Raw genomic sequence first — 27736 nt, 5'->3', positions numbered from 1 at the left:
TATGAGAGTTAACTGATATAGAAGCATGTTTCTCACCTTCTTAGAGCGTTTATTTGTAATACAGTAAGTCCCCTACATACGAATAACTTCAAGTTGCAAACTTTCAAAGATGCGAGCATGTGTTCGCATGTCCACTCACGTAAGTTAGTCACGTACGTGCCTCCTCTACAAGTGGTTGTGCTTTTGTGTATTTTACAGTACTGTATAGAGTACAGTAATACAGTATCTTTATTTCTTTATTTCAAGCCCAGGATGTCTGGAAGCAAGCATAAAAGCAGCAGTATATAGCCAACTGTGTTGGTTGTGTTGGACTTTCGAACAAATAGGACTTCCGAACGCGCTCTTGTAACAGAACTCGTTCGTATGTAGGGGACTTACTGTCTCTTTTTATTCCAAAGACAGAAATAAAAATACAAAGCCGTCTGTAATGAGTTGGAATGAATGAGAATCCATATTATCAGGAATAAAGAGATAGGATGAACACATACTTCTACTTTTTCTCCTTTCAGAAACCTGCTAAAAGATCAGTAAAGGGGAATTAGAGAGGAGCCAAAATCAACACAATTTTAGAAACTAGGGAGAATATGAATAATTGTAGACTGGATGCTAAACTCAGTAGCAGAGAAAATCAAGAAAATAATCTGATTTACCCTCCAAAAGACTAAAAAAACTCAAGAATGGCAGCATGTGGAAGTGGAAGTGAAAGGAGGATTGGTTGAAAGTCAGTCGAAGAAGCCCTTGGTTCCTGGGACCTCCTTCTCAAAATTAGCTAACCAGTTAGCTTGACAAGTGCCCAGCTCTTCACCCCTAACTTTGGCAAAGGCCAGAAATTTATTCTTTGGAGAGAGCAAAAGTAGAGACTCTCTCTAGAGCAGAAGGCACCAGGCATAGTGGAGGGCAGGAGTCCCATACTGAAAATAATCAACCTTTTAGTCCTTTCTCCTAACTATGAGCAGCTGACCAAGGATTACTGGATATTTGAGGAAACCCTGTAATGTATGAAAGGTAGAGATTAAAATAAACAGGATAGAGCAACTGAGAACAGATCTTTTGCAGAAGAAAATAACAACCATTATAAACAACTTCAGGGAAATAAGAGAAAATAATATAGCCATGAAATAAGGAGTTACTGTAAGAGTTATAATTCTGATAGCAGAGATCAAAAAAGCTTTGTAGAATTACTTAGAAAATTAATGTTGAAGAAATCTGTGAAAAAGTCGAGCAAAAGAACAAATGTTACAGAAGAGAAGTGAGGAGTATTAAGAAACTTACAGGGGCAGTCCAGGAATTTCAGTATTCAAATAATAGTCGTTGGGACTTCCCTGGTGGCGCAGTGGTTAAGAGTCTGCCTGCCAGTGCAGGGGACACGGGTTCGAGCCCTGGTCTGGGAGGATCCCACATGCTGTGGAGCAGCTGAGCCCGTGCACCACTACTAAGCCTGCACTCTAGAGCCTGTGTGTCACAGCTACTGAAGCCTGCGTGCCTAGATCCCGTGCTCCGCAACAAGAGAAACCACACAATGAGAAGCTCACGCTCTGCAACGAAGAGTAGTCCCCGCTCACCACAACTAGAGAAAGCCCGCGTGCAGCAACAAAGACCCAACACAGCCAAAAATAAATAAATTAATTAATTAAAAAAAGAAAAACAACACCAGTAGTTCCCAGAAGAAACAGAGAAAATGGGGAAGAAATCATCAACAAAATGATTCAAGAAAACTTTCTTGGACTAATGAACATGAGTTTCTGGTTCAAAAGGCTTACTGAGTACTCATTACAATGGATAAATATAAACACAAACTAAGACACATCGTGGTGAAATTTCAAATCACTGGGTGAAACAGAAGGTCTTTTCATGCTTTCAGAGAGGGAAAAAAATGTGTCAAAGTAACAGGAATCAGTTGGCTTTGGACTTCTTAATGGTAGTGTTAGATACTAAATGAGAAATGGAGTATCACCTTCAAAATTCTGAGGGAAAATAATTTCAACCCCTTTGTATTTCATATGCATTGAAACTATTAATCAGGTATAAGAGTTAAATTAAGATGTTTTAAGACATGTAAGGTTTTTTGTTTGTTTTTTTGGTTTGTTTATTTGTTTGTTTGCCTACCTTGTACCCTTTCTTAGAAATCTGTTGGAGGATGTGATCCATCAAAATGAGAAAGTCAGCCAAATAAAAAAGGGAAAGGTTACAAGAAATAGGAAATTTAACAAAAGAGAAGGGTAAAGAAATCTTCAGCATACAATGAAAAGACAGGGTTGGAGGGTAAACAGACCAGATTGGAGTAGGTTAGAAGCTTCCAGAAGAGCCATTCTCAAGAAAATGAAATTGGTAGAAATCTGATGCATTTAATTATCTTTAGAAAAGTTTTAAGTAATTGATGAAAGGCTTAGGGTTGAATTGGTGATAACTACATAAAGTAGTAAGTGAAAAAAGATCTAAACTCAAATAAAAGCAAGTACTGTGTGAAAGGAGATGTTAGAATAAGTTCTCAGTCCTTGGGGTAGTGTCTGGAGTAGCTGAAGTTCATGTCAGTCACCTCCAGTGGTAAACCATATCAGTTTTCCCCAGTGTGGTACAAATATTTTTATTATTTGATTTGGACCATTATGGTTGAGCAGTAGTGCTCTAAAGCGGGGTGAGCAAATCTGGCCTGTGTGGCCTGCTTTTGTACAGTTGATAGATTTGATTTGCTAAGACAGTTTTAATTATTTTTGTATCTGTGTTCATGTGGGATGTTGGCCTTTAATTTTCCTGTCTTAGGATGTCTTTGTCTGATTTTTGTATCAGGGTACTCCTGGTCTCATAGAATCAGTTGAAAGTTGAGAGATATTTCTCCCTCTTCAATTTCCTGGAGTATTTTTTATAGAATTGGTATTATTTCATTGATAAATGTTTGATAGAATTTCCCAGGGAGGCATCTGGGCCTGGAATTTTCATTGTGGGAAAATTTTAAAATATAAATTAAATTTCTTTAGTAAATATAGGACTATTCAAATTAACTCCTCCATCTTGGACTATTCAAATTAACTCCTCAAAAAAAACCTTTTTTTTTTTGTTTTTGTTTTTGTTTTTTTGCAGTACGTGGGCCTCTCACTGTTGTGGCCTCTCCCGTTGCGGAGCACAGGCTCCGGACGCGCAGGCTCAGCAGCTGTGGCTCACGGACCTACCCGCTCTGCGGCATGTGGGATCTTCCCGGACTGGGGCATGAACCCATGTCCCCTGCATCAGCAGGCAGACTCTAAACCACTGTGCCACCAGGGAAGCCTGAGTAACCTTTTTAAATCTATAGAATCTGTAATGGTGTCACTTCTCCTCATTCCTAATACGGTTACTTTGAGTATTCTTTCTCCTTGTCTTGATCATTCTGGATAGAGATATATCAATTTTATTGATCTTAAAGAATCAGTTTCAGTTTTCATTCATTTTCTGTATTGCTTTCCTGTTTTCTATTTTATCAGTTTCTTCTTTGCTCTTTATTATTTCCTTACTTCTGCCTGCTTTGGGTTGAATTTTCTCTTCTATTTCTAGCTTCTTAAGGTAGAAGCTAAGATCACTGATATTGGAACTTTCTTTTCTAATACAGGAATTTTAGTGCTATAAATTTCCCTCTATGTACTGACTTAGCTGCATTTCACAGACTTCAATGAGTAATGCTTTTCATTTATTTCAAAATACTGCCTAATTCCCCTTTTGGTTTCTTCTTTAACCCATGTGTTATTTAGAAGTGTGTTGATGTAGTTTTCAAACATTTGAGAATTTTCCAGATACCTCCTCATATTAATTTCTAGTGTAATTTTGCTGTGGCCAAAGAACACATATTCTGAGTTAGATCACGTTTTATTGAGATATGTTTTATGGCCCAGGAAATTATCTATCTTAAATGTTCTATGTGCACTTAAAATATGTGTATTAGGCTCTTTGGGAGTGGAAGGCTCTACGAATATTAGTCTGGTTGAGTTAATTGATAGTGTTGTTCAAGTCTTCTATATCTTTGCTGATTTTATGTCTGTTCATTCTGTCAGTTATTAAAAGAGGAATATTGAAATCTCAGACCGTAAGTGTGGATTTATCTATTTCCCCTTGCAGTTCTACCACATTGCTCATACCACTGATCCTCTGGTCAGAAAGGATTCCCCTTCCTCAGAGATTTAAGTATCCCCTATAGCTGCCATTACTGAAATAGTCTTACCTATAGGCGGGGCTGGAACAGGAAGGTAAAAAGAGAAAAAAGCCAGATCTTCCCACTCTCACAGTCCTATATGGACTGTCCCCCCACCACTGCCCCATTTATACTCTCTAATCAGAAAGAGAAGACTTGTATCTGTTTGACTCTAGTGTGCCAATCCAGGATTTGGATTTCCTTTGAGTTCAGGCTGGGAGTTCGGTGACATTAAAAAACAACAGGAAATGCATCACTGAATTGGCTGTCTTTCAAGTTCTGGTTTCCTTCCACAATTTGCCTGCTACTGTTTAGTTTCCAGAGTCCTCAGATTGCTGCTCCATCATTCTTTCCAGGGTTTTCAGTTACATTCATGGGTTTTAGTTATATTCAGTTAACACAGAGTGTGCTTACTCCATTTTAACCCAGAACCAGAACCAGAGCCCTTCCATTTTTTTAAAAAATAGATTGATTTATTTTGGCCACATTGGGTCTTCGTTGCTGCACATGGGCTTTCTCTAGTTGGGGCAAGCAGGGGCTACCCTTCGTGGTGGTGTGCAGGCTTCTCGTTGTGGTGGCTTCTCTTGTTGCAGAGCAGGGGCTCTAGGCGCACGGGCTTCAGTAGTTGCGGCACGTGGGCTCGGTGTACCAGGGAAGCCCCTGGCAGGTGGATTCTTAACCACTGTGCCACCAGGGAAGTCCCTTTCCATTTTATTATATTTTGTGTTGGCCTGTCTGGAGGGTAACATTCAAAATATTTAATAATTAATATGCCAGAAATATCAACCAACCAGAACAGATGCCAGTCTGTTCAGAGCAAACATTATCTTTAAACAACTGATATGCCTGTAGAGGGCCATAGTGCTTGATAATCTGCCCTGCCTGACTGTGGATATAGTTGCTATTTAATGTCCCTTCTCAGTAATAATGGCAGACACGTAAGGTAAGGTGTCTGGTGAGGTGTGTTAATCTTTGGGCATGAGGGCTCTCTCCTGTGTGTTAACTAACTAGTTTGGCCTCTGATCTGTCTTTCAGATGCAGTGGATTCTGACTCACACATACCCCCACTCATTACTCTGGTTTAGGGGCAAAGACCTCTGATGTCATCTGCTTATCAAATGTAGGAGATGGGAGATGGCCTGACTGCTTGGACTGAAACAGATCCCATGCCACTCATTAAGATTGCTGCCCCTGAGAACTTCCTGTTCCTTGCATCTCTTGCTTCTGTGGTTAAAACAGACCTGGAAACACTCTCATCTTTTACAGTTATCCTCCTACACATGCTGTGGGCTATAATTTCCTCCCTCCAGTTGCATCTAGTTTCTGTCTTCCACGGATTTCTTAACATTCCTCCTCCATTATTGGCTTTTTCTTTTGTTTTATAATGCTTTAAGAATTTGTTCTTTTAAAGATATATTTTCTATCGTTTCCCCACCACCTATATTGTTGTCATTTTAGTCTGAACTACCATCGTTTCTTTCCTTTACTACTATTATAGTGTCCCAACTTATTATTTCCATTCTTGCCAATATATAATCTATTGTCCATTTGATGACTATACTGCTCTAGTTAAAACAAATCAAATCGTATATTTCCCCAAACTTGAAAAAAAAATTCTCCAGTGGCTTCCTATCACATTCAGAATAAATTCCAAAGTCTTTATCATTCCCTATATGACCCTGCCTAAGCTACCCTTTTCCTAATACTTTATGTCCTCCCACTCCCTTCATTATCCACTTCGTTTCATCTATGCTGGCCTTTTTGCTTAAACATGTTAAAGAGTGTTTTCTTTGAAGGGCTTGTACATTTGTTCTTTCTTGACTAAAGGACTATAGATTTCTTCTTAAATGAGAGAGGCCGCCTCTCTGACCACCTAAACACCCAGCTCTAACCTTCATAATTGCCACTACTTGACTTGTTCATTGTTGTCTCAACTACCAGAAAACTGGTTTCATTTGAGCGGAGACTTCATCTTATTCACCACTGTAGCCTTAGAACACTTGCATATAAAATTTTTTCAGTATTTGTTGAATGAAGGAATGAACAAATATCTAGCACTTAGTGTGCATGGGAAAGTATGTGGATGTGCCCAGGTCACATATTGATCCAATATTCACTTCTGTTATTTACGTAACTGAAAAAGTAAAGCCGCAGTGTGAGGAATTTGTTGGATGTATGTAGTTTGTCAGACTATCAACTATCTATTGATTTGTGAATTGAGGCTCTTGAAATAAGACTGTAAAACTGATTGTGACAGTTTAACCTAGTATAGCCTTTTAAGGTTGGGAGGTTATTTTCTGCTTTCCAGCGTAGCATTTTGTATATTATTGGGTTATATTATATACTACATTTGGTCTTATTTGTCTGTTGGATCTCTATTTTTCTTAGTAATCTAGGAGTTCATTAATGGTAGGATCTTAGCATCTAGCACAGTACCAATGCCTTGCATTTAGGCCATCGAATTGATGAAGGAAGCTTATCAATTCTAGGAATTCTGGTTCTGTATTTCAGGAATCATGGGGTACTTCATCAGAATTGTTTTTTTTTATTGTACTAGCTCCATTTTCTGAATCAAATGATTTTTCATTAGAGGTCATCTGTACATAAGCCGACTTACTGCTTCTAGAGGCTAAATAGGTGCATGAGCTAATGTAATATGGCTGAAACCCAGTTTTGATTTACTCCTGCAAAGATAGCATTATGCAGGCATTAGACTCTGATATATAAGATGTGTATTGGTATAATAATGCCTATGATCAGTTCATGCTGGAAGACTGGGAAATTGTACAGTATTTGACTTTGTGTGATTCCCATTATTTGTATCTGGTTTCATTTGATTATGGCATGCTGGTGTATCTATAGTAATAATGTACTAAATTTTCAAATATGCTATCTCCTGGTTCTTTTTCTTTCCTTATAAACATATGAAATATTTCGTAGAAATGAGATGTTCATGTGCTTGAAACGTATACAAATTATCTTTAGTCTGGTGACGATGATTTCTTTATTAAACCCAGAGTGTTTTATTATATAGAATGATAAGGAAAATTATTTCAGTATTCAGTATATCATTTCTTTATCTCAGTGTAAGAGTATTTCTGGCATAGTGGCATCACTACTGTACAGGATTATTTTGTTGTTATAGTACTTTCTCTTTCTGATAAAAATTATTTAGCTTTCAACATAGATTGCTTTAGGAATAAAGAAAAAAATTTTAATAATACATATGTGCCAGGCTCTGAGCTAGGTGCTTTCACAAAATCCTCATTTAATTCTCAGAATAAGATGCTGTGAAGTATTATTTTCAGTCAGAAAATATTTCAGGCTTTACACTAATCTATGCCAAAAGTTTCAAATCAGCCTTGTTGGTAGCACATATTTAGAATCTTTCCATTCTTATATTTAAAACACAAATTTGTTTGTTGTGGTTGGACCAACAGAGTTGAAAAGATCTGACCTTAAATGACAAATCCCTCTGAAGTGTCTTTATTTCTTGTCATATGTTTCTTCTGAGATTTAACTTCTTGTTGATAATTCTTTGTGTAACACTCTTTTTTCCAAAAAATTAAACTTGAAATTGGCCCTCTAGCCAACAATTTCTTATTATCTTAGGGTGCTAGGGGTATGTCAGAATGTGTTTATATATTTCAGTTACACTTTATATTTTTTAATGTGAGTTATAATAATTGTATTAAGTAAAAAATTACTTTTACCAAACAATGTAGACATTTAAAAAGGATATGTTAGGGCTTCTTCCTCTTCCACTCCCCTAAAGTAACTAGTATTAATTGTATTCAGTCTGTATCCTTCCATGTTTTCCGCTAAACTCATACTGGCACATGCATGGATGTGTTTGTGTGTGTATTACTTTGAAGATTTTAAAAAATAAAATGCATTTTTTTGTTTTTTTGCAGTATGCAGGCCTCTCACTGTTGTGGCCTCTCCCGTTGTGGAGCACAGGCTCCAGACGCGCAGGCTCTGCGGCCATGGCTCACGGGCCTACCCGCTCCGCGGCATGCGGGATCTTCCTGGACCGGGGCACGAACCCGTGTCCCCTGCATCGGCAGGCGGACTCTCAACCACTGTGCCACCAGGGAAGCCCTAAAATGCAGTTTTAATTCTCTTCTCCCTCAGCTAACAGTGTAGCATGGCCATCCCTCCAGGAACATACTTAAATTCTAATTTCTTAAAATCTGTATAATCCTCCTTAGCTAAGTAATCCATAATTTATTCCACCATTTCCTCATCAATGAGTGTTCAGATTTTCAAAGTGATTCATAATAATTTACTTAGTAATATCTTAAACTCTAGGAATATGCAACCCTAATCACGTTTTGTGTCAGAACATATTAAGCATCCTACTTAGTATTATGATAATTGGACTAGTTAACACTAGAAGGCTTGTAGAAGCCACTCCTTGCTTATGCATATTTATGAATGAAACAGAATAAAAGCATGGGAACTAAAAAGGTTGGAAAAGGTATGTTGGACATTTAGGAAGATTCTGATTTAAAATATTTTTATCTGAATTCTTCTCGCAAGAGATAAAAATGACAAAAACCTCTTTGAAAAACTTCATAAGTTTTATTGAAGGGTCATAAAGAGTTGGATAACAAAGGATAAGGAAGGAACCTATTAGTGAAGCCTAGGGTAAAATTATTATCTAATAAACACATTTTGTGTTTTGTTTTGTTTGAGGACCAGGCTGGATTTAATAAATGTTATTCCTAGTGAAAGATTGAAGAGCTGGTTCCCACAAGGGGGCAGACTAAGACAGTCTGAAATCCTTGACACTATAAACAATATTTATTTTACATTCATAATTCATTTACTAAGAAGGAAGGAGAAGTCACCAGGGACTAGAAATGAATAGAGAGACAACTGACCAACCATCGCATGAATGGTACCGTATATTGGGGGCATCCACCTGCCTCTTCCCCAGTGCATGCGCGAACTTTTGGCAGGTTGGACGCTCAGCTGTGGCTGTAGTCAGGTTGGCCTCGGTGAGCAGAAGCCCATATTGCTGAGCCCATGTATAAATTGCATCCTGCTACCGTGGCCTCTTTGTTAATGAGCCCACTGGGCAAAGATAGAATGGCTAGGTAAAGAGACTGGCTTAGTACTCCAAACTGGTCATCTTATCTACGGGGTTATTAAGCACCTTCTCTGTAGAGTTTGCCCTTTGGTAAGCATTCACATGGGACATAAATTGCTTCATATTCTGTGCCCTTTCAAAGAGGTCTGTCCATATACCTTATCCCCAGATTTCCTTGTCACCAGTTCTCTAATTATTCCTTCCAAATCTCTGAGTATCCAGTCGTACCATTAAACACTGTCCTTGAGTCAGTATAGAACAGTATCTCTGTCATCTCTCCTTCCAGGCAAAATGAACAACTAGGTACCCTGTTCATACTTCTGGCCCTGGAAGGGTTTCCCTTCACCACTGTCCTTCAGGACCCCAGAATGGGGCTCTAGTATTGTTGTCATCTATATGTTATCATGCAGAGATATCAGTAAACAAGATTAATTTTTTTCCCCCTCAGTGAGATGGTCATAGAGAATTCTCCATGAGATAAAATATATCCAGATTGAGAGAAAAGAAGCAATATAGTAGGAATTAGGAACCTTGGGCATCTGGGCCACTTGCTTATGCAAATTATTTATGCCTTCAGGACCTGCTCAAGCCTGATCTCATGTACATCCCTTCCCTCTGATGATGAAGTGCTTCAGTACACACCCAACCATATTGCTTTGTTGGTCCAACAAAACTTAGTTCATGATGGACTGCCCAGGTCACATGGTAACATGGTGGCCCATGATCAAGCATTCATTCTAAGGCCCTGTGGTAAGCCAAAAGCTGTTTTTCGAAAAAGGGTGATAGTTATTTGTACCGGATGACATAGCTTTTTTACAGAATGCTGGAGATCTGGCCTGAGATTCACCTAAAGTTGTGCAATAACCGTTCAAGATCCATATCTAGCACAGATACGTCAAGCAACATTGGATCTAGTGGGTTATATAATCCAAGTGGCAAAGCAGCTTTCACAGCAGCCCATATGTGTTGCAGAGCCTTCAGTTGTTGTGGGCCTCTCTCACATCCAGCAGTCTTGGTAAATGGTTCATAGTTGCATACCCAAATGAGGAACAGATTGCTTCAAAAATCCAAGGAGGTCTACTGGGCATTGCACTTCTTTCTCAGTATTAAGAGAGAGTAGGTGCAGCAACTTCATCACCTTGGAAGGGATATCTTGAATTGCTCAAGACCATAGGGCTCACAGAAATTTTACCAGTGTGGAAGACCTGTGAATTTTTGTGGAATTGATTTCCCACCCTCTGGAGTGCATATATTTTACCACAGTATTTAGATCAGTTGCTGCTTCTTGTTCACCAAGTCTAATCAGCATGAAATTATTAGTGTAGTAGACCAGCATGGTGCCCTTAGAATGGAAAGGCAGTTAAGGTCCCTGTGGACTAGATTATTCCTAAGACCAGGAGAATTAATAGCAGGTAGGCCAGTGAAAATGTATAGCTAACCCTGACAGTTGAATGCTTACAGCTTACGATGATCTCATTCTCAGGTCTGTAGCTGCAGACCTGGTACCAGGGATATGTTGATTTGCTTTAGCAAGAAAACCACATCTAAAGCAGTAGCAGCAGTGGGATACACAACCTGAATAAGTTACAAAAATCCATTGGCATTCTCTAAGGTGTGTCTTTCTTCTGCTTAGGCCATATCGATGAGTTGAATGGGAATGTGGTAAGAGTCATCACTCTGGGATCTTTGCAGTATTTAGTGATTGGATCATACTTTTTGCCTTAGATTCTAGAAACTAACTGAACTTGATTCTGGACATAGGTGTAAAGCTTTACTGTGCAGTACAGTCGTTACTGACCCTTGAAATGTGACTGGTCCAAAAGGAGACGTGTTGTATGTGTAAACTACACACTAGATTTTGAAATTTTCTGTCTTCCCATTCATTCAATAATGTTTGCCTTTACTTATTATTTCTTTTAATTTTTTAAATTTTTTATTTTTTGTGGTACGCGGGCCTCTCACTGTTGTGGCCTCTCCCATTGAGGAGCACGGGCTCCGGACGCGCAGGCTCAGCGGCCATGGCTCACGGGCCCAGCTGCTCCGCGGCATGTGGGATCTTCCCTGACTGGGGCACAAACCCGTGTCCCCTGCATCAGCAGGCGGACTCTCAACCACTGTGCCACCAGGGAAGTCCGCCTTTACTTATTGAAGCATTGTTGTAATAGTTGCTTTAAGGTCTTTGGTGTTTAATTCTAATATCTGTATAATCTTGGGAGTAACATCTGTTGACTTTTCCTTCTCATGTTGAGATTTCCCTGTTTCTTCATATGCCATATTATTTTGGATTATATCTTGGACATTTTGAATATTATGATATGAGACCCTAGGTTTTATTTAAGTTCTAAGAAGAAGGTTGATTTGTGTGTGTGTGTGTGTGTGTGTGTGTGTGTGTGTGTGTGTGTGTGTGTGTGTATGTCAGTGGCTAGTCAACCAGATTATGTTCAGGAAACAGATTCCTATCTGCATTCTCGGGCCTCTAGTTCCAACGTCAGTTCGGTTTTCTGAGCATTTCTATTTAGATCATTTCCATGTGTGGGACCCAGTATCCATTCTGGGACCAGAGTGGTAGTAAGTATGTCTTGTTGCTCTGTTCTTAAAGCCTATGGTATGGATGTTTAGGGTCACGTCCATGCACGCAGAGCTCAGAGGTGAGCCCTGAAGTTCATATACAACTCTATGGAATTGTTTGCTTGATATACCTCCACACCCCAATCTTACCAACATTTTCCAGCTCTCAGACTCTCCCTTGCCAGTAGTCTGGCTAAAACACAGGGACTCTAGTTTCCCTGTTCCACTGTTCAATTCCTACAACTGTGTCTGCATCCAAGTCAAGTGATAAGAGGACAGAGAAATAAAAAGCAGTGAGGATTTGCCTCACACTCTTGGGATTACAATTCCTAGGGTCAGAAAAAAGGGTTCACTTCTCCCAGGGTTTTAGGTACCTGCCCAGTCACCACTACCATCTCTCTGCTGCTACTGCCATAGAATTGGCTGGAGACCAGGATAGAAGAGAAGGGAAAAAGGAGGGATTTCCCCTAGTTTCTCAGACTAGCAAGGGCCCCCTTCCTTGTTCCTCACTAGAAAGGGAGGGATTTTCTTGGAGCTTTTTCTTACCCGGTGTACACTTCTCAGTTTTGAGCTGCCTTTGAGTCCAGGTGAGGCAATACCTGAGAAAAAACATGGCAAACTCACCACCACTTCAATGGAACTTCACATTCTGGGCTTCTTTTCCAATCTGCCTGCTACTGTTTATCTTCATAGTCTTCAGATATGTATTCTACCCATTCTTTTTGGTTGGTTTTTGGTTATAGATTTATTTGTTTTAAAAAATAGATTTTCGGGCTTCCCTAGTGGCACAGTGGTTGAGAGTCCGCCTGCTGATGCAGGGGACACGGGTTCGTGCCCCGGTTGGGGAGAATCCCACATGCCGCGGAGCAGCTGGACCCGTGATCCGTGGCCTCTGGCCTGTGTGTCTGGAGCCTGTGCTCCGCAATGGGAGAGGCCACAACAGTGAGAGGCCCGTGTACCACAAAAAAAAAAAAAAAAAAGATTTTCTATTTTAGAGTAGTTTTAGGTTCACAGCAAAATTGAGTGGAAAGTACAGAGTTTCTATATATGCCTCTTGCACCCACACATCCACAGCCTCCCCCACTGTTAACATCCCAGCACCACAGTGGTACATTTGTTAAAATAGATGAAGTGACACTGACACATCATTATCACCCAAAGTTCATAGTTTACATTAGGGTTCACTCTTTTTTTTTTTTAAGGAAGCCTTTCATTTTTATTTAAAAAAATATATTTTTTAAATTAATTTTATTTTTTGGCTGCATTGGGTCTTCATTGCTGCCCGCGGGCTTTCTCTAGTTGCGGCAAGGGGAGGCTACTCTTCATTGCGGTGCACGGGCTTCTCATTGTGGTGGCTTCTCTTGTTGTGGAGCACAGGCTCTAGACGTGCGGGCTTCAGTAGTTGTGGCACGTGGGGTCAGTAGTTGTGGCTTGCAGGCTCTAGAACGCAGGCTAACTAGTTGTAGCGCACGGGCTTAGTTGTTCCGCAGCAGGTGGGATCTTCCTGGACCAGGGCTCAAACCCGTGTCCCCTGCATTGACAGGTGGATTCTTAACCACTGTGCCACCAGGGAAGTCCCTAGGGTTCACTCTTGATGTTGTACATTCTATGATTTTGACAAATGTATAATGACATATACCTACTATTATAGTATCATGTAGAATAGCTTCACTGCCCTAAAAATCCTCTATACTCTAAATGTTCATCCTTCCCTCCCTACAATCCCTGGAAACCACTGATCTTTTTACTGTTTCCATTGTTTTGCCTGTTTCAGAATGTCATATAGTTGGAATCATACAGTATGTACCCTTTTCCGATTGGCTTCTTTCACTTAGTAATACACATTTAAGGTTCCTCCATGACATCTCATGACTTGATAGCTCATTTCTTTTTAGTGCTGAATAATATTCTATTGTTTGGATGTAGCAGTTTATCCATTCACTGAAGCACATCTTGGTTGCTTCCAGGTTTTGACAGTTGTGAATAAAGCTGCCGTTAATATCCATGTGCAGGTTTTTGTATGGATATAAGTTTTCAACTCATTTGGGTAAATGCCAAGGAGCATGACTGCTGGATTGTAGGGTAAGAGTGTGTTTAGTTTTGTAAGAAGCTGCCAAATTGTCTTCCAAAGTGGCCGCACCATTTTTCATTCCCACCAGCAATGAACGAGCGATCCGGTTGCTCCACATCCTTACCAGCATTTGGTGTTGTCAGTGCTTTGGATTTTGGCCATTCTAATAGGTGTGCAGTGGTACCTTGAGTTGTTTTAATTTGCAGTTCTCTAATGACATATATTGAATGTCTTCTTCGTATACTTATTTGCTGCTTTAGTGAGGTGTCCAGGTCTTTTCCCATGTTTTAATTTTTTTTCTTATCATTGAGTTTGTATACTTTGGATATATTTTAAAATATTTTCTCTCAGTATGAGGCTTGTGTTCTCATATTCTTGACAGTGTCTTTTGTAGAGCAGACATTTTAAATTTTAATGAAGTCTAGATCATCAGTTATTGCTTTCATGGATCATGTCTTCAAGGTTATCCAGATTTTCCATGTGATGTTCTAGGAGTTTTATACTTTTGCATATTACATTTAAGTGTGTGATCCATTTTGAGTTAATTTTTTATGAAGGGTGTAAGGTCTGTGTCTAGATTTATTGTTTTGGAGGTGGATGTCCAGTTGTCTAAGGATCATTTGTTGAAAAGACTATCTTTTCTCCAGTGTACTGCGTTTGCTCCTTTGGCTATATTTATGTGGGTCTATTTCTGGGCTTTCTATTCTGTTCCATTGATTTGTCTGTCTGTTCTTTCATCAGTACCACACTGCCTTGATTACTGTAGCTTTATAGTACATCTTGAAGTTCAGTAGTGTCAGTCCTCCATCTTTGTTCTTCCCCTTCAAATATTGAGTTGGGTATTCTGGGTGTTTTGCCTCTCCATATAAATTTTAGAATCAGTTTTTCTTTCTTATTTATTTAATTTTTATGGCTGCATCTGGTCATAGTTGTGGCACATGGGATCTTCGTCGAGGCATGCAGGATCATTCATTGTGACACATGGGCTCTTTGTTGCTGTGCACGGGCTTCTCTCTAGTTGTGGCACGTGTGTTTTCTGTCTCTACTTGCGGCACGCAGGCTTTAGAGCACGTGGGCTCTATAGTTTGCAGCACGTGGGCTCTCTAGTTGAGGCGTACAAGCTCAGTAGTTGTGGCGCATGGAATTAGTTGCCCCACAGCGTCGTGTGTGGGATCTTAGTTCCCCGACCTGGGATCAAACCTGCATCCCCTGCATTGTAAGGTGGATTCTTTACCACTGGACCACCAGGGAAGTCCCTAGAATCAGTTTTTCAATATCAACAAATATTGATTGGGTTTGCATTAAGTCTGCTAGATCAGTTTGGGGAGAATTGACATTTTGACAGTATTGATGCTTTGTATCCATGAACATGGAGTTTCTCTCCATTTATTTAGATCTTCTTTGACTTCTTTCATCACAGTTTTGTAGTCTTCCTCATATAGATCTTCTATATATTTTGTTAGAATTATACCTAAGTATTTCATTTTTTAATTCACAGTTTTATAATTCCAACATCTTTGCCATATCTGAGGCTGGTTCTGATGCATGCACTGTCTCTTCATACTGTTTTTTGTTTATTTGTTTTTTTTTTTAACTTTTAGTATGCCATGTAAGTTTCTGCTGAAAGGTGAATATGGTGTACTGGATAAAATGAACTGCAGCAAATAGTAATGTAATTTTAAGGTGGGAGTGGGGTGGGAAGCATTCTGTAGTCCTATGATTAGGTCTCAGTCTTTTGGTGAGCCTGTGCCCCTGGACTGTGAACTTTACCAGTGCCTCTGAGTTGTTGTGTTCCATTGATTTTGTGTCCATTCTTTTACCAATACCACATACTGTCTGAATTACAGTAACTTCACATTAGTCTTGAAATGAGGTGCTGTGAGACTCCAAACTTTGATTTTACTGTTCAAAATTATTTTATCTATCCTAGTCCCTTTGTTTTTACATGAGTTTAAAATCAGTTTTTTGATTTCTACCAAAATAATTGACTGCTAGATTTTCATTAGGATTGCTTTAAACCTATAGATCACTTTGAGACCTAGCACCCTAAAATCTTCAGATCCATGAACAGGTCAATAGTGTATCTCTCCATTTAGGTCTTTGATGTCTTTCATCAGTGTTTTGTAGTTTTCAGCATACAAATATTGTACATACATGGTTAGATTTCTTCCTAATTATTTCATGTTTTTTTAATTTATTATTTCATGTTTTTAATGGTGCTATTTTGGTGTTACTGGTTTAAATTTTTTTTAATTTTCTGCATATTCATTGCTGGAAATTTGCTTCTTGTATATGGACTCTTGTATCTTTGAGTTTGCCTAACTCACTTGTTTTTTTCTAGTGGATTTTTTTCTAGATTACTTGAAATTTTCTGCATTGGCAGGCATGCTGTCTGATTACATGACCCTGTACTAGCTATTACACTTCTCTTGGCCTGTTTCCTGCCTGATATTATGGACACGTTATGAGACTATTACTGAGTCACAGAGTGCTGTAAGTTAAAATGATATTTGGAATAATTTCAGGCAAAACCCCTTTGTTTCTGAAATATGTAAAAGCCCTTTGACTTTAGGGACTAGTTTATCACCATGTTCTGTTTTGTTTTGTTTCTCTGTGTACTTTTTAAAACTTTTAGTAACATATAAACTGGAAAATTCATAAGTAATGTATACAGTTTAATGAATTATCATGCTAGAGGCTTTTGATTTATAAGTTTTATTTGTGGTTATTTATGTAAGTTGAAAAATTAGAAGGCAGTTCTGTAGAATAGATACGGCCTTCAGCTAAAGAATTTCTTTATTAACTTGAACTTTAATATCTTGTAATCATCTGTACTAAATATAAGGCTTAGGACTGAAATTTTTATCGAGTCATAATTACTCCTAACATTTCTTTAGTGTCCATATACTTGATATCCCTGTGCTATCTTTCTTTTTTTTTTTAAACAAATTTATTTATTTTTGGCTGCGTTGGGTCTTCGTTGCTGCATGCAGGCTTTCTCTAGTTTCAGGGAGTGGGGGCTACTCTTCATTGCTGTGCACAGGCTTCTCATTGCGGTGGCTTCTCTTGTTGCGGAGCATGGGCTTTACGTGTGCAGGCTCAGTAGTTGTGGCTCTCAGGCTCTAGAGTACAGGCTTGGTAGTTGTGGCGTATGGACTTAGTTGCTCCATGGCAACTAATGGGATCTTCCTGGACCAGGGCTCAAACCCGTGTCCCCTGCATTGGCAGGCGGATTCTTAACCACTGTGCCACCACGGAAGCCCTCCCTGTGCTATCTTAATTCAACTTTTGAATATCTAATCTCCGGGTATCCAGCAAAACAGAATTTTTTCTGTCACATTAGCAGTTTATTTTATTCTGCCATATCTCTATCACATTATTTCAGTAACTTTTATTCAGTTGATTATAGCAGGAAAAGTGAGTGGTAGGAAAATGAAGATTGAGTAATTTGGAGTACCAGTAAATATCATCTTACATGCTTGGTAAATTGGATTTCTTTTTTTTTCTTTTAACGTTTATTTTTTTACTTGGCTGTGCCGGGTCTTGGTTGCTGCACGGGGGTCTTCATTGCTGCGTGCGGGATCTTTGTTGCGGCATGCGAACTCTATATTTGCGGCAAGTGGGATCTAGTTCCCTGACCAGGGATTGAACCCGGACCCCCTGCATTGGGAGTGTGGAGTCTTAGCCACTGGACCACCAGGGAAGTCCTGGTAAATTGGATTTCAAATTTTTTACTTCCTTCCTGTTATAAAATTATACATCCATTTCTTTTGCTATGCAGCTTTTCAGTGGTTCCCACTGAAATGCACCAGGTGTATTTCCATGCCCCATTGATGTTGTTCTTGGACTTGGCTTGGGCCAGTAAAATATTAGTGAACAGAGGTCTTAAATATGCTCCTCTGATTTAACTTGGTCTCCTGCAGCCCTGTGATCTACCATGACAAGAGTGTGCCCCACATATTCACTGCCCCTTCAGTGACTAGGCCCAATATGAATGACACATTGGAATAGTTCTGAACTTGATAACCCAACCAAGATCAGCTGACCCACAGTCAATCTACAGACTCATGAGCATAAAAGTGAATGTTGTAGACTACAGAGATTTTGAGGTTGTTAGTTACCCAGGAAAAAATGACTAATGCAGTCAAATTCTGTTCATGCATACCAGTACTTTTCTTTACTTGAAACATATATTTTTAGTTTTTTCCCTGTATTTATAGGGCAGAGAAGATAGAGGAAAATATTTTTAAGCAAAAAAGTAAACTAGGACATCCATACTGGACTAATTGCAGTATTATTCCTTAAGGAGTATTATTAGATTATAAAATTATCAGCTAAGTTTTAACATTAGAATATTTCAAATGAAGAGATACTTCACTAAATCAAATGCATTCTTCTAGATATATTGTCTTTAAACAATCTAGTGCTGATTTTTCTTTAATTAGGGAATTATTACACTAATGACATACCTCTTTGTAAACCTGTAAAATACTATAATTCCATATAAATCAGTCTCATGTCTATTAATGAAAGCCCAAAGATTAGAAATCTATTAATAAAGAGACTTGTAAAATAGGTCTAGGAGATTTCATCTGATCACAGTTCCAGAGAGAAAGAGAAGAGAATGGTTGGAAGAAAATAATTGGTCAATATAGTAAAGGAAAGGACCCAGTGACTAATGAGAAATAAAAAGTTAAGACCTATTCTGGTAAAAGTTTTGAAATCCAAAGATAAGGAATAAGTCCTAGATTTCTACCAACAGAAGTTTGGGGAAAAGATAGTAGTGATCTGGACTATGGTAGTGATAGGAGAAATGAAGAGCACATGGTAGATTTGAACTCTATATGAGGTTGATACTCTGCAGAATAGCTATTGCGTTTGTTGCAAAGGGATGTGATGGGAAGAAATGAATGATTACTAGTCTTCTGGTTTGAATAAATATGTGAGTAGGTGGTAAATATCTACATATTTTTTAATTGAGGTAACTTACCATTTTAACCATTTTAATGTGTACAATTCACTGGTTTTAGTACATTTACAGTGTTGTGCAACCATCACTGCTATATAATCCATCACCCCAAAAGGAAACCCTGTACCTATTAAGCAGTCACTCCTCATTCCTGTAGTCATCCCTGGCAACCACTAATCTTTCTGTCTGGATTTGCTTATTCTGAACATTTTATATAAATGGAATCATACAACATGTGGCATTGTTTTTGTCTGGCTTCTTTCACTTAGTAGAATGTTTCCAAAGTTTATCAGTGTTGTAGCATGAATCAAGCCTTCATTATTTTTATTGCTAAATAATATTTCATTTTATAGATATACCACATTTTGTTTATTGATTCATCAGTTAATGACATTTGAGTTGTTTCTGCTTTTTGGCTATTATGAATAATGCTTCTGTGAACATTCATGTTCAGATTTTTGCTTGAAAACCTGTTTTCATTGCCTTTGGGTATATACATAGAAGAGGGATAGCTGGGTTGTATGGTAATTCTGTGTCTAACTTTTTGAGGAACTGCCAAACTGTTTTACACAGCAGCTGTACCATCTTATATTCCCACCAGCAAAGTATGAAGGTTCTAATTTCTCCACATCCTTACCAACACTTCTTTGTTGTTTTAATAGCCATTCTACTGGGTGTGAAATGGTATTTCATTGTGGCTCTGATGTGCATTTCTTTAATGAATGATGATATGAGTATCTTTTTATGAGCTTATTGTCCATTTGTATTGTACATTTCTCTTTGGAGAAATGTCTGCTCAAGTTTTTTGCCTACTTTTAAATTGCATTGTGTCTCTTTTTGTGGTTGAGTTCTAGGAGTTCTTTTTATGTTCTTGATTCTAGACTCTTTTTTTTTTTAGTTTTTTATTTTAAAAACTTTTTTTGGCCGTGCCACTATGACATGTGGGATCTTAGTTCCCCCACCAGGGATTGAACCTGTGCCCCCTTCAGTGGAAGCACGGAGTCTTAACCACAGGGCTGCCAGGGAAGTCCCCTCAATTCTAGACTCTTATCAGATAAATGATTTGCAAATATTTTCTACCATTCTGAGGGTTGTCTTTTCACTCTCTTGATAGTGTCCTTTGATGCACAAATGTTTTATCTTCCAGTTTGCTAATTCTCTCTTCATCTGTGTCTAATCTGTTTTTTCAATCCACCTATTGAGTTTTTATTTTCATAATTCATTGCTGAAATTCTAAACTTCTACTTTCTTTAAATATTAAGCATGTTGGGCTTCCCTGGTGGCGCAGTGGTTGAGAGTCCACCTGCCGATGCAGGGGACACGGGTTCGTGCCCCGGTCCGGGAGGACCCCACGTGCCGTGGAGCGGCTGGGTCCATTGGCCATGGCCACTGAGCCTGCGCATCCAGAGCCTGTGCTCCACAACAGGAAAGGCCACAGCAGCGAGAGGCCCGCATACCGCAAAAATATATATATATATTAAGCATGTTAATTTTTTTCTTTTTACATAACATGACACACAATTTTAATACAGCATTTGGTCAGTATTTCTCAATAGAAACTCTGAGCACTTTTGACTCAGTAATAGACTGTGTCTAGGAGCCATGATGTATATTAGGTCTCCAGAATTTATTCATCTAATAACTGAAAGTTTTTACCCTTTGACCAACATCTCCTTTTGCCACCACCATTCTCCTCTCTACTACTATGATTTTGACCTTATATTTTAGATTCCACATATAAGTGAGATTACATAGAGATTATTTCTTTCTGTGTCTGGTGGCTTATTTCACTTAGCATAATGTCCTCCAGGTTCATCCCTGTTGTTGCAAGTGGAAGGAGTTCCTTCTTTTTTAAGACTGAATGATATTCCTCAGAGAGCGCGGGAGAGAGAGGGAAACAGAGAGAGAGAGAGTGTGTGTGTGTGTGTGTGTGTGTGTTTGTAAAATCACATTTTCTTCATCCATCCATCCATTGACAGACACTGAAATTGTTTCTATATTGTGGCTACTTTGAATAATGCTGCAGTGAACATGGGAGTGCAAGTATCTCTTTGAAATAGTGATTTTTATTTCCTTTTGATATATACTCAGAAGTAGGTTTGCTGGTTCATATGGTAGTTCTAGTTTTAATTTTTTGAGGAATCTCCATACTGTTTTTTGTAATGGTTGTACCAATTTACATTCCCACCAACAGTGTATAGGGGTTCCTTTTTCTCTGCATCATTGCCAATATTTATTATCTTTTGACTTTTTGGTAATATCTGTCCTAACAGGTGTGAGGTAGTATCTCATTGTGATTTTGATTTTTGTGATTGATGATTGTTGATGTTGAGTACATTTTCGTGTGCCTGTTGGCCATTCGTATGTCTTCTTTGGAAAATATTTATCCAGGTCCTTTGCCCATTTTCAGAAAAAATTTATTTATAATTATTTTTTTGGCTGTGTTGGGTCTTCGTTGCTGTGCGTGGGCTTTCTCTAGTTGAGGTGAGTGGGGGCTACTCTTTGTAGTGGGGCATGGGCTTCTCATTGCAGTGGCTTCTCTTGTTGAGGAGCACGGGCTCTAGGCATGCAGGCTTCAGTAGTTCTGGCTCACGGGCTCTAGAGTGCAGGCTCGGTAGTTGTGGCTCATGGGCTTTGCTGCTCCGTGGCATGTGGGATCTTCCTGGACCAGGGCTCGAACCCATGTCCCCTGCGTTGGCAGGCAGATTCTTAACCACTGCGCCACCAGGGAAATCCTGCCCATTTTTTAATTAGGTTTTTTTGTTTGTTTGTTTTATTTTGCTATTGAGTATGAGTTCTTTACATATTTTTAGTATTAACCCCTTATCGGATACATGGTTTGCAAACATTTTCTCCCATTCTGTAGGTTACCTTTTCATTTTGTTGATGGTTTCCTTTGCTGTGCAGAAACTTTTTAGTTTGATATAGTCTCACTTGCTTTACTTTTGTTTTTGTTGCTTGTGCTTTTGATGTCAAATCCAAAAAAATCATTTTCAAGATGAATTTCATGGACTTTTCCCCCTGTGTTTTCTTCTAAGAGCTTTATGGTTTCAGGTCTTAGGTTTAAGTTTTAACCCATTTTCAGTTGATTTTTGTGTATGGTGTAGGGTAAGGATCCAGTTTCATTCTTTTGCATGTGGATATTCAGTTTTTCCAATGCTAGTTATTGAAGAGACTATCCTTTCCCCATTGTATATTCTTGGTGCCTTTGTCAAAGATTAGTTGACCGTATATGCATGGGTTTATTTCTAGGTTCTCTATTCTGTTCCATTGATCCATGTGTCTGTTTTTGAGCTAGTACCAAATTGTCTTCCTACTGCTTTGTAATATAACTTGAAATTAGGAAGTGTGTTATACCACCAGTTTTGTTCTTCTTGCTCAAGATTACTTGATTACGTTAGCTATTCAGAGTCTTTTGTGGATCCATGCAAATTTTAGAGTTGCTTTTTCTATTTCTGTGAAAAAATGCCATTGGAATTTTGATAGGGATTACATTGGACCTGTAGATTACTTTGGGTAGTATGGACATTTTAACAATATTAATTCTTACAGTCCATGAATACAGGATATCTTTCCATTTATTTGTGTCTTCAGTTTCTTCATCAGTGTCTTATAGTTCTCAATGTACAGATCTTTCACCTCCCTGGTTAAATTCATTCCTCAGTATTTTAATCTTTTTGGTGTTAAGCATACTAGTTTAAATTCTGTGTCTTATTGTTCCATAGTCTGTATTCCCTCTAAGATTTTATTTTGCATGATCTTTCTGATTTGCTTTTTTCATGTTCTCTCTTTGTTACTGTTAGTTAAGGATGAGATATTGTATATGAAAAATTGTGGAAGTATTTTGAGATCTGTGATGATGTTATCTTCTTCTAAGAAGATTTATGTTTGTTTTTGGCAGGGACTAGCAATCCAAGATTGCCTTAATTAAATTTTGTGGTAGACATTTGGAGCTGAGCTTCAGTCCTGTAAAGGCCAGTCTAGTTTTTTTTTGTTGTTTTTTTAAAAATTTAATTAATTAATTTATTTTTGGCTGCGTTGGGTCTTTCTTGCCGCATGTGGGCTTTCTCTAGCTGCAGAGAGCAGGGGGCTACTCTTTGTTGTGGTGTGCAGGCTTCTCATTGCGGTGGCTTCTCTTGTTGAGGAGCATAGGCTCTAGGGTGTGTGGGCTTCAGTAGTTGTGGCATGCAGGCTCCGTAGTTGTGGCATGTGGGCTCTAGAGCACAGACTCAGTAGTTGTGGCACATGGGCTTAGTTGCTCCGTGGCATCTGGGATCTTCCCAGACCAGGGCTCAAACCCGTGTTCCCTGCATTGGCAGGCGGATTCTTAACCACTCGCCACCAGGGAAGTTCCTAGTTTTGGTTTATACACACTCCTAGAATGTAGCCCTTTGGGGTTCCAAACAAAAGTGTTGGAGTTACACCAGCTCCCCCTTCACAACTTGGTTCTCCAGCCATTCCAGTACTTGTCTTCCCAGCTCTGTAAAACTGTCAATGGCTTCTTAGCCTTTCAGATGCCACAAAGTAAAAAGTGGCCCCAAATACCAGGTCTCAGTCTTCTTGTAATTCTTCATCATGCTATTAACTCTCCAGTGCCTTCAGGAAGATTTTTTAAATGTATATAGTTGTAGTTTTCTTAGGGAAAGGTTGGTCTGAAGTATATAATCTGCCATTGCCAGAATTCTGTAGAAGTCAACAGTACGTAAGTGGAAGTAAACAGCATATCATTTACTCTTTTTTTAACTGTTTGAGCAGATTCGAAAATCACCATATAATGTTAGTCTCACCCATTTATATTTTCAGGTACATTCTTGGAGAAAGAGAATAAGAAATAGAGTTACAGTGATCCTACTAGGAATTGCACAGATTGGATTGTCAAGCAGGGGAATATCTTCTTTCATGTTTGTCTTCTCAGGGACAGTTGAAGACCATTGCTGTAATCATAACACTTGTTGCGTTGAACTGTAATTACTTTTTATATGGCTACGTTGTTCATGAGACAGTGAGCCCCTTACGAGGAGGAATCCTGTCTTCTTCATGTTCAGTTTCCTAGTGCTGGACCTGAAGTTAAGTACCCAGTTAGGTAGAAATGAATCTGTGTGTTGGGAATTCCTTATTTTCTTTTCACAGTGAAAAATCAATATCAGTGTACACTGTGCTGAGTCATCCAAAAAGATAAATTTTCATAGAGAAGAATTTTAGTAGAAGAATGTGTTCTCACCAGCTCTTTTCTCCCATTCTCTTCTATGTAACAGGTGGCATCTCCACAGAAAGCGACTGTGCTTTTGAGCCAGACTACGCCGTCCCACCACTTCCAGTGAGTGAAGGTATGCAGCACATTCGGATTATGGAGGGCATGTCTCGCTCTCTTCCATCCTCCCCCTTACTCACACATCAGTCTATCAGTGTTCGGCTCCAACCTGTGAAGAAGTTAACTGGTAAGGACTTTACCTAAATTTAGTATATTTAACAGGAAACCTAACAGTGTGGCACTCTAGGTCATATCAGATATGTTTCTGTGCAGCTCTAGGTTTTTCCTCTTTGGCCTTACTAATGTCACAGACTCTTGGAAAGTGGAGCTCTTACTGATTTTAGTTTAGGGAATTAGAATAGTGCTCCATTTGACAGATTGTTGTATTTATTTCCTAAACGATCCATCTGTTGTAGACATATTTTTCTAGGCTTTCAGGAAATTTTCAGCTTTGCCAGAATATACTGTTGTTCTGATTGCATTTATCAGCTTGTTCATGTCAGATTACCAAATGGAGATATTGTAATTTTAGAATAATAAACGCTTCATAGTTTAGCAAAGGTACATCAGTTTGAAATCCTGATTTGTATATTTCATACCCATTTTTAAAAGCTGATCTAGATATTTACCTCTCCATGGTACAGTACTCCAACTTGTTAGGATATTACTATATAATTCATAAGTTGTGGATTGACTTTAATATGATCTCACAGTATGTATTGTGCAGTCAGGTCTAGTTGTTAGGTATGAAACTGTGTCTTGATTAAATGAACTTTTATCCCTTAAAGCTTTTTCAGGGAAGAAATTTTAATATATTAAATGATACTTATGTGCGAAAATATGTACACCTGGATCACTTTGTCAGGTTTCTTTTAACATTATTAGTTTATATCAACATCAGTAAGTTGACTGGTGTTGAATGGATTATGAGTGTATGGAGGCAAGAAATGAAGTCATTCCCGAAGCCTATATTGACTTCCTCCTATGTGTCTGGCATTGAGTTAGACAGTAGTGTTGATTATTGAATGACAATTCAAAAGAAAATAAGATGATAGAGGGGGAAATGAGATTTTTCACTCTTCCATCTATTTTGAATGGAACTTTTACAATGTTTATAATTTTCTTTAAAATAATAGTATTTCTTTATTCTGTAGTTCCACAGAGCATAACTTATGCTTCTTTACAACCTGCACAAAGCATAAGTTATGCCTCTTATATTTTTTATTGTTTTTTTAGGCATCTTCAAATGACTGAGTCAAAGTCTACTTTGATTCTTGGGTCATTAGGTAAAAATCAGTAAAGTAGCTTAATAACATTTTACTAAAATACTTATTCCTTCTGTTATCTAAAAACAGGGTAAGTTTTATGTGATTGGGCTTGAATAAAAATTTCAATGCTTAGAAATCCCTGCTTTTTTTTACAGTTTAAGGTATTATTGATTACTGAAAATACAAATAATCAAATCTGATGGCTGTCAAGTGATGTGCTTCATTTTACTACACATATTGGAAGAAATAGTAAGAAAAATTCAGTTTTCTTCTAGAAGTTAGCTGAATTGCCTGAGGTTTTAGAGATAGCACTTTCCTACTCCATTAGGAAGTTTGAACTTTAACTTAAATAGACAACCTTTAGATGACCTAAAAGATAAATACATATACTAACAAAGTCAACAACATGCCTGATATCACAGAGATGAAGCAGTAATAGGAAGTACACTGGTTAATTACAGGTATGAGCTATTGAGTTTTAATTTTACAGTGCTCGAAGTATAAGCATCCTCTCAAATAATTTCATTTACTGAAGAGGTTGTCAGAGGCCTAAGAATTTGAAGTTTGAGAATGCATTTTTAAATATCTGAATGAAAGAAATCTCTCTCCTGAAAGAGGATGCCATGAAAATTTTTCTGTGGCCAATTTTCTGCCAAGTGAATTAGATGATAAGAATTTTCTGGTTTAACCTGGAATTAAATTACTTTGAAATTTAAATTAAAAATATTATTTAGGGGCTTCCCTGGTGGCACAGTTGTTGAGAGTCCACCTGCCGATGCAGGGGACACGGGTTCGTGCTCCGGTCCAGGAAGATCCCACATGCCGCGGAGCGGCTAGGCCCGTGAGCCATGGCCGCTGAGCCTGCACGTCCGGAGCCTGTGCTCCACAACAGGAGAGGCCACAACAGTGAGAGGCCCGCGTACCTCAAGAAAAAAAAAAAATTATTTAGTAGATTATTCATCAGTTATCTTTCCTTTCCTAATTATATTTTGTTATAAATAAGTAAAAAGAACTTTGTATGGGAAAAGATTAACTGACCATAAGGAAATGTCCTTCAGAGAATGGTTCTTAACAAAATCCATTAATATGGCCATTAGGGCTACCCTAACTAATTTATGCATTTCCATTCATTTAAACTTCCAACTACCTTATCTTTCTTATATTCATATTACAACCAAACTGAATAAGTAGGGCCAGAATAGTTATTTTCTTCTGTTTTCTTTCTGACTTTCTAATATTTAGTCCCCTGTCTCTGCTATGGTCAGGGTAGTTTGCTCATTATTCTTCTGTGCTTTTCACTTAATCACTAAACAAATATTTGTTTAGGACCTACTATATGCCAGGCACTGCTCTAGATACAGTAAATAGAGTTGAGTCTCCTGCCTTCAAGGTATTTATATTCCATTTGGGAGGGAGACTGATAATAAACATATAACCAATAAATAAATAATTTTAGATAGTAACTAGTACTGTGAAGGTGATAAAGTAGGAAAAGGGATAGAGAAAGACTGGGGTAGAGGTAGGTTCTTTCTATGAAGTGATCAGGGAGAGTCAGAGAAGGAGATATTTGAACTGAGGTCTGAATAACAAAAAGAAGCCAGCCATGGGAAGATCTGGGATCAGAGCCTTCCAGGCAGAGGGAACAGTGAGAACAACAGTCCTAAAGCAGAAAGCAGCGTTGGCATGTTCAAGGATTAGAAAGAAGGCAGGGTATAGCTGATTCACTTTGTTATAAATCAGAAACTAACACACCAGTGTAAAGCAATTATACCCCAATAAAGATGTTAAAAAAAAAAAAAAAGTAAACAAAAAAAGCAAAAAAAAGAAAGAAGGCAGGTATGTTGTCAGCAAAATAAGTCATAGGGGAGGGGAGTATGAAATAATTGAAGAGGTAGGCAGAAGCCAGAGTTTTTAGAATCATGGTAAGGAATCTACTCTGTAGGATTTTAAGCAGAGCTGGAATGGGATATAATATCTGATTTAGCTTTTAATCAGATCTTGGTGACAAATGTGCTAAGAGTAGAGAGTATGGGGGTCTGGAGTATCCCATTAACCTTGGGTGTGTTTTCCTGATCTTTAATAGATCTTTAACTTCTAACAAGTTAGTAGAGGGTGAAAAGACAATCTTTTTTTTTTGTTTTATCTCGTAAAACATAATGGAGCAACTTTTCCTATTATTATATAACCTTTGTACTCTCAACGTATTTGTCTTATACACAGAGGTGTATATGAAGATCCATTTCCAAATACTTTGACTTCTCTTTAGTCTCGAGGGAGTGAGAATGGGGAAAGGTTTGCTCAAGAATAAAGACATGTAATTTGAAGATGGAAAACTAATTATATATATATATATAT

The 27736-nt window shown here is 38.4% G+C and overlaps 1 protein-coding gene across 1 annotated transcript in view; it reads left to right on the top strand.

Moving 5' to 3' along the window:
- Window positions 1-27736, top strand: part of TANC2 (tetratricopeptide repeat, ankyrin repeat and coiled-coil containing 2) — a 308377-nt gene that overhangs the window by 50561 nt on the left and 230080 nt on the right. Inside the window, exon 3 of the mRNA XM_024761041.1 lies at window positions 24118-24300. Within this exon, the coding sequence (XP_024616809.1) occupies window positions 24118-24300 (183 nt within the window). The remainder of the gene's footprint in view (window positions 1-24117; window positions 24301-27736) is intronic.

This window comes from Neophocaena asiaeorientalis, unplaced genomic scaffold, assembly GCF_003031525.2.
Source record: "Neophocaena asiaeorientalis asiaeorientalis breed wild unplaced genomic scaffold, Neophocaena_asiaeorientalis_V1.1 scaffold30, whole genome shotgun sequence".
Classification (NCBI taxonomy): domain Eukaryota; kingdom Metazoa; phylum Chordata; class Mammalia; order Artiodactyla; family Phocoenidae; genus Neophocaena; species Neophocaena asiaeorientalis.
Note: the sequence above shows the minus strand (reverse complement) of the source record. Positions and strands in the feature narration are given on the sequence as shown.